This window comes from Lutra lutra, chromosome 8 (genome assembly GCF_902655055.1).
Source record: "Lutra lutra chromosome 8, mLutLut1.2, whole genome shotgun sequence".
Taxonomy (NCBI): Eukaryota; Metazoa; Chordata; class Mammalia; order Carnivora; family Mustelidae; genus Lutra; species Lutra lutra.
The window spans coordinates 86,478,685-86,486,871 of record NC_062285.1 but is presented as its reverse complement, the minus strand read 5'-3'; the positions used below and the strand labels follow the sequence as shown (position 1 = coordinate 86,486,871).

At 39.3% G+C, this 8,187-nt stretch overlaps 1 protein-coding gene across 5 annotated transcripts in view; it reads left to right on the top strand.

Annotated features, from left to right (window-relative positions):
• Positions 1-8,187, top strand: part of PDE6H (phosphodiesterase 6H) — a 60,556-nt gene that overhangs the window by 38,730 nt on the left and 13,639 nt on the right. For 2 of the 5 annotated variants that reach the window (XM_047741876.1, XM_047741877.1), the window contains exon 1: positions 4,363-4,624. The exons of the other annotated variants lie outside the window; for them this stretch is intronic. In XM_047741876.1, coding sequence (XP_047597832.1) covers positions 4,593-4,624 — 32 coding nt within the window. In that variant the 5' untranslated portion in view covers positions 4,363-4,592. Of the gene's footprint in view, positions 1-4,362; positions 4,625-8,187 lie in introns of those variants that run through there. 5 annotated transcript variants of the gene reach the window in all.

Here is an 8,187-nt window from a genome sequence, read left to right as displayed (position 1 = left end):
CAGCCGAGAGGATGGTTATTTGGTGGGAGAAAAGAGATGAATCTAGGCAAATTAAAAAAAAAGAAAACAGTATATAATTAAATTTAGCAAAAGTCCTGAAAACCCAATACAGACTTCGTTTGTAAATTTCCTAAAAGGCTAAGATAGAAGATAGCCCTTGAACGCATCTGGCCACATTTTAAATCAAAGCAAACACTAATTCACATGGGAGAGAGTAAATTTTGTAACCTGGTGCTCCCAAGAGGGGATGCATTTCTTCTCTCAATAACATTCGCGGAGCACCTTTATTTTTTCAGCTACTGTTCTAGGCGCCAGAGAAACAGCAGTAGACTACAAAACTCTCTGCTCTCTTGTGGCAGTTACGTTCTAGGGGGGACAATGAAAAAATAACATAGGTAAAAATAAATTATTTAGAACAAAGAGGATTTGAAAATTGGGAATGGTAGATTCATAGTCCACATTCCACTCCCCATTTCCCATGCTATTAGGGAAGATGTCACTCGTCAAACAAGGCTTTTTTTTTTTTTTTCTTCTGTCAAGCCCAACGTGTCTCCACAATTTTTCTCAATGCACTGCATTGGGCACGGACATTGGAAGGAAAGTGTCTGTAACATCACTAGATATGTGTGCAGTATGTGTGTATTTATTGGGAGAGGAGAGAGCATTCATAACTTCCAGCAAAGGAGTCCATGACCTCGAAAGGATTAAGAAATGCTCATTGAAAGTCTCTTCTTGATGATACAGTCATGGGCTTTTCATAAGTTGGAGGACAACTACCATGTTTTCCTAAAGTACTTCCTGACATCACAGTCAGAGCAGGGACGCCCCGAAATTCCCATTTCTCATTTTTCCTCCATCACTATTCACTGTGCACCTGTATTTATCAGCAGAGGAAACAGATGAAGAGACTCTTTGAAGAGACCCATGAGGGGAGACACTCTGCTTACATAACAAAGATGTGTTATGTACCCAGACTCCCTTCCCCATATTTAAGCTTCTTCAGATGCAGGACAATGCCTGTCACGGCAGCAAGGAAGCTCTTACTCCAAGGACCTTAGTCCTGTGCTGCCAAATGAAATCAACAGAACTTGGAAACCTACGTGAGAGTTTCCGGAACAATCATCAAAACTTTGAAATATTTTCCAGTTTTTCTTTGTTGTTACAAGCATATGACTGAAAGGTAAATTCTGGACAACTCTTCCATGGGGCGGTGCCTTTACCATGAACCTCAAAAAGTGAGAAAAGACTGGGGCCGACTGTTAACACTTCCCCTTTTTGCACAGATGTATTTCTTTGAGGCTCCAAGTTGAGACAACAAACTCTCAGAGAAGACTTTCCACCCTGAAAGCTGTCCATTATGAAATGTGTCCACCGGGCACCAAAAGCAGGCTGGGCGTGGGGAGTGGGGAGCTACAGTTAGACAGATGTCCTGGCTCTGTGTCTTCCTATCAGTGTATCCCTGGGCCATGGTTCTTTTTCTTGGAGCCTCAGTTTGCCCATCTGTAAAAGAGGCACATCAACCTTCAGCATCACTGGAAGGGTTGGAAATGATGTATGAGAAAGTGTCCAGCAGGGTGCTCAATACTCAGTAAATGCTCGAGGCTAAGAAAATCATCACCATCATCAATTCCACAGGACATTCTGATGCTTATTACTGCAGACCACATATGAAATTGACTAAGAGCGAGTCATTTTCATCTAAGTGCTCTCAATCAGCCTACACACATCTCAAATACCATACCTACCATACTCAAATATATACCTTATATATTACCTTCTTCTTCTTTTTTAAGATTTTATTTATTTTACAGGGAGAGAGCAAGCACAGGCAGGGAGAGCAGCAGGCAGAGTGAGAGGGAGAAGCAGGCTCCTTGCAGAGCAGGGAGCCTGATGCAGGGCTCCATCCCAGGACCCTGGGATCATGTCCTGAGCCAAAAAGAGATGCTTAGCCAAATGAGCCACCCAGGCACCTACCTTCTTCTTCTTTCCAGCATTGATCCAGGACAAGCGTGTTATATTTTTTCTGAGCTAGAGCGTGCGCTACTTGTACAATATAATTTAGGGCTTTAGTAGGCACTGCTTTGTGTTATGTGATTATTTTCTGAATAGTAGAGTTATTTCTCCATCCAAATGTAAAATGTGTGAGGAAAGGGCCGTGTCTTATTTGTCTTGTATTCCTTGGAGCAGCTAGCATGATACTTGGCTGAATAATGCAAGAAATTGAGGAAAGTTCTCGAGTAGATATGTATCTGTCTAAATAAGATAGAAATGACTACATTCTGCACCCCCATTCCATCTCTTTCCTCTGGTTAGTAGGTTGCCTTGGGGAAGAAAGAATGGAATATGAGTATGGTCATTATCCATAGGAGTCACTGAGACCAATTTTTCTGTGTCATATATAAGAAAGGAATCTACATCATATATATATGATAAATGTAGTTCAATATGTCATGTATATGTATATATGTAAATATTTATATGTAATATGTAAATATATGTAATATGTAATAGTACATTTTTTTTACAATTACAATAATTACATAATCTGTAAATATGTATACATTTACATATATATACATATATATATGACATATTGAACTACACTCTGACGGGGTTCATGGTCTTGGCATAAAGGTTCATTTGCAAATTCAACAAGCCCTTAAGAATTCTCACCCAGCTATATTCCAGGACCTGTGCACAAGGTCAGAGATAAACCCACTTCTAAGGCACAGTCCTAGACCTCATGTTGCTACCAATGTAATGAGGAAGACAGAAATAAACAAATTAAATTTTTGGTGTGTGCTTAGGAAAAGCAATGTACGGGAGGTATCAAGAGAAGTTAGTAAGGACATCAAGAAAGGCTTCTTGGAGGAAGCGATTCCAACTTTTAAATCTACAAAGGAGAGTAGAAAGTTGGTTACTTGACATGGGAAGGGTTGGAGGTGGAGGAGAATGCATTTGAGGAAAGGGAAACCATGAGTGAAGGCATGGCGTCCTACAATGGTGTGGTGTGTGCAGGGAATTATAAAGGAGCAGCTCGAGGTTGCTGGACTTCAAAGTGAATATTAGATGAGGATAATAAATGTGTCTGCGCAGGATAGGCACAGGGTCCTCATTACAGCAGACTTCTCATGCTATGCAAATAAGGAACTTGATCTTGATCCTGTCAGCGATGGAGAGCCATTGAAAGTAAAGGAGATACATGAAGAGTTTTGTGTTTTACTCTATAGTTTACTCTGGTAGCTGTGTTGATGGGTTTGATGGGAACAAAATCAGTTTGCAGCCTGTTCGGCCTGAACTAGAGCAGCATTCATAGTAGGGATAGACAGAGGGGGTCAGCTCTAAAAAATACTCAGGTGAAGTTGGCATGACTTGGTGATTGGAGGGATGTGAAGGATGAGGACGGGGAGGAGGGAGGACTTAACAGATTTCTGCAAGAATGACAGGATCCGTGGTGGTATCACTAACTGATTTGGAAAATACGAAAGAAAAGACAGATGTCTCAGGGGAGGTTATGACTCGAGTTTGGACATGTTGAGTTTGAAAACAATCATGCCATTTCTAGGAGGTGATTTTTGACAGAAAGATATATAATCCTGAATTTCAACTCTAAACTACTGATTCATCGGGTTATGGATAGTAGTTTCAACCAGGTTTCCCAAAGTGTGGTCTGTGGCTCCGCAGATGGAATTCACACAGGAATTTGTTAGAAATGCAAATTATCAGGACAGCGCCAGACCCATGCTATCAGAATCTCTAGGGCTGGAGTCAGGAATCTGCTTTAAAACACTCTGCAGGTAAGTTGTGACGTTTGAGAAACACTGTCTTAAACCACATAAATGGATGAGACCACCCCAAGAGAGTATAAAAAGAGAAGTTGCTGACATCTAGGAAAATCCCATCTTGTGCAAGCTCTACTTTCAAATATAACCTGTTGATTACTTCTCACCTTCTCCTCTGCTAGCAGCCTAGCCCTACCCTCACCATGCCTTCAGATACTTTTAGAACAGTCTCTGAATGTTTTCCACTTTTGTAATAGCTTCATGCTTTATTCTCCTCAGAGTAGCCAGAGTAAGAAGCACACTCGTGACCAGAACATTCCTTCCATCTGAAACTTCTAGGGACCTTTTTACCCATCTACAATAAAATGGAAGCATTTGCCATGGTCTGCAGGTGGGCTTATTATGGTAATCAACCTCTAAGATGGCCCCAGTGATCCTGCTATCAACCCTGATCAGATTGTATCAGGCTTGGTCTGTGGGACCAATAGAGCACGGCAGAAGTGATGCTATGTCAGTTCTGAGATTATAAAAGAATCATGCCTTCTCTCTTGATCTCTTGGATCAGCGGTTCTGAGGAAAGCTAGGTGTCATGTCATAGGGACACTAAAGTGACGTATGAGTTGACAATGCAGCATGGTCTACATGGTGAGAAATGAGGATTTCTGCTAACAGCTGTGCGAGTGAGCTATGTAAGAAGTGAACCCTCCCACCAGTCCCAGCAGCCTGGCTGTCGCCTCATGAAAGACGGACCAGGAACCACCCAGCTTCACTACTCCTGAACAGACCCTCAGAAACCGTGGGATATAACGGATGTTTACTTTTATAAGCTGCCAAATTTTGAGGTAATTTTTATGTTATTCGATAACTGGTGCCCCTCGAACCACTCCAGACTCCTCTCCCTTCTCTTTTGTTCTCTGTCCCCTGCTAATCCTTACAGGAGAAGTAGGTTCCCATTTCAGCAGGTGTTGTCTCTACAGGAATGCTCTCCTCCCAGAGAGCCATACTTGATTCATTTCCTCATTGTGGCTTTAATTTGTGTTTCCCTAATGGAGGATTATGGAAAACATCTATTTATGTCCTTATTGCCATCTGTATATTCTCTTACAGTGAAATGTTTACTTGTATTTTTGGCCCATTTTCTAACTGGCATGTTTGCCTTTTGAATATTGAATTTTGAGAGTTCTTTGTATATTCTAGAGGCAAATCCCTTGTTGGGTGTGTAATTTGCAAATATTTGCTCCCAGCATATTATTGTTCTCTTTATTCTCTTAACAGGGTTTTTCAGAGTGAAAGTTTTAATTTTGATGAGGTCATATATATCAGATTTCCCTGTCAAGTAATTTTGCTGGCAAGTCTAAGACATCTTTGCTTGTCCTGAAGGACTTAGGCCCTGAAGATTTTCTCCTAGTTTTTTTCCCCTAAATCTTTATAGATTTACTTTGCATCTTTAAGTCTGTGATACACATTAAGCTAGTTTTCATACAATGTGTGGCAGTTAGGTGTGGAATTTATGTACATAAAGTGTGAGGTGTGAGATTCACTTTTTTTTGTTTTGTTTTGTTTTGTTTTATTTCTGATGTCCATGGACAAAATGTCAATGCTCAGCCTCATTTGTCCAGGATTTAGATGTTCATTCTCCAGCACCATTTGTCAAACAGGCTGTCCCCCTTCCAGTTCATTGCTTTTGCACCTTTGTCACAAGTTAACTGGGCATATTTTATGGACCTACACTTGGGTTCTTTACTTTGTTTCACTGATCTGTGTGTCTATTACTCAGTCCATACCACACTGTTTTGATTACCATAGCTATGTAGTAAGCTTTAATTAACATTAGGAAGAGTGATTCCCTCTCACCCTACTTTTTTCTTTTTCAATATTTGTTTTGGCCATGCATTTTAGAATAAACTTTTCTATGTCTACAGAAAACCTTGCTGGAATTTTGATAGGAATTGTAATAAACATGGATCAATTTAGTGAGAATTGGTATCTTTACTATGTTGAGTGTTCTAATCCATAAGCATGGTGTGTTTTTTCAACTATTTAGGTCTGTTTTGATTTCTTTTAAATTAGATTTTGTAGGGCACCTGGGTGGCTATCAGTTAAGTGTCTGCCTTCAGCTCAGGTCATGATCCCAGGGTTCTGGGATTGAGTCCCGAATCAGGCTCCTTGCTCAATGGGGAGCCTGCTTCTTACTTTGCCTGCTGCTCTCCCCGCTCGTGCTTACTCACTCTCTCTTTTAAAAATGTTTTTAGGGGCACCTGGGTGGCTCAGTGGGTTAAGTCTCTGCCTTTGGCTCAGGTCATGATCCCAGGGTCCTGGGATCGAGACCTACACCGGGCTCTCTGCTCAGCAGGGAGCCTGCTTCCCCCTCTTTCCCTGCCTGCCTCTCTGCCTACTTGTGATGTCTCTCTCTCTCTGTCAAATAAATAAATAAAATCATAAAATGTTTTTAGAAAATTAGAATTTGTAGTTTTTAATCATACAAGTCTTGTGCATGCTTTGTTAGATTTACACTTAAGTATTTCATTTTCTTTAGAGCAATTGTGAATGATGTTACTTTTTAAGTTTTAGTTTTCATTTATTCATTGTTAATGTACAAATGCAATTGATTTTTCTGTATTAGTCTAATATACTTCAACCTTGCTGAACTCAGTTATTAGTTATAGTATAGTTTTAAAATGAAGATTCCTTAAGGTTTTTTATGTAGATAATCATGTCATCTGTAAATAGAAGTGGCTTCATTTCTCATTTCCAAATTATATGCTTTCTATTTTCTTCATGCCTGATTGCATTGGCCAGAACTTTCAGTACCATGTTGAATAAGACTGATGAGAGCACACATCCTTGACTTGTCCCTGACCTTAGAGAAAAAGCATTGTCTTTTACAATTAAGTATGAAGTAAACTGTAGGGTTTTTTTAATTTATTTGGTTGGCTGGCTTATTTTGAAGATTTTTTTTTGAGTTCAGTTTTATTTCTAGTTTGCTGAGAGTTATCATAAATGGGCACTGGTTTTTGCAAAATGCATTTTCTGTGCATTTCTATATCAATTGATATGGTTATATGATTTTTCTTGTTTAGGCTGTTGATATAGTGCATTATGTTAGTTGATTAGGCTTTAAATAGTCTTGCATACATGGAATTAATCTCACTTGATCATGGTGCATTATTATTTTTGCACATTCCTGTATTTGATTTGCTATTATTTCATTAAGGATAAGGATTTTTACATCTAGGGACACCTGAGTGGCTCAGTTGTTAAGCCTCTGCCTTTGGCTCCGGTCATGATCTCAGGGTCCCTGCATCAGGCTGCCTGTTCAGTGGGAAGCCTGTTTCTTCCTCTCCCATTCCCCGCTGCCTGTGTTCCCTCTCTTGCTGTCTCTCTCTGTCAAATAAAGAAAATCTTTAAAAAAAAAAAGGATTTTTACATCTAAATTTATGAGAGATTGATCAGTATTTTTCCTTTTTATTGTCTTTGGTTTTAGTGTTAAAATATTTTGTGAGGGTAAAACTGGCTTAATGAAATGAATTTAGGACTGTTCCCACTTCCCTATTTTCTGAAAGGAAGTATTGTATTTTTAATTAATAAGTTATTTTTTTCAAGATTAACAATGTTCTGGAAAAGGCATAAATATTATTGGATATTAGAAGAAGATGGGGGAGAGCCTTGTACCTTCCTTCTTCACATTTAGGGGGTTCCTCTCTGGGGTCCACTGTGTATTCATCAGAGTGAAAATCCTGGTCTAGGAGAATCTGAACGTAGAGGAAATGTGTCTCTGATGTGTGTCTTCCTACTCAAAGGTATTTTAAGAAGCACTAAAGAAGGATTAGAGATTAGTGCTTGTGTAAGGAGCTTATAGGACAGCTAAAATTTTGATTACTTTCTAATTACTTAGTGCCTGCCCTTTAACTCTCTGTATGTGATTAATAATACTTTCCCATCTGTCAGAAAGTATCAAGAACCAAGGATTATAGAACTATGAAACATAATTTTTAGAAGCATTTTTATGATATTTCGTTCTTAAATTTGCATACAATAAAAATCCTTGGAGTTACAGATCCCCCACTACAATCATGATACCAAATAATTCCACCACCCTTTAAAATCCCTTGCCTTGTCCCTTTACAAGCAGTCGACTTCTCTCAATCCCTGGCCACCACCGATTAGTTCTCCAACCTCATAGTTTTTCCTTTTTGGAATGTCACTAATTAAATCAGATACCATTAGACCTTTCAACTCTGGATTCTTTCACTTAGTAAAATGTGCTTCCTAATATTTATTGATGTCATCACATATACCAATAATTCTTTTTCTTTTCCCAGCAATGTTTCTGCTGGCTTTATTTCGTATGCCTCTGAAATCTTGGAGTGTCCAGGGCAACCAAAGGTCATCCACAGGAATTTCT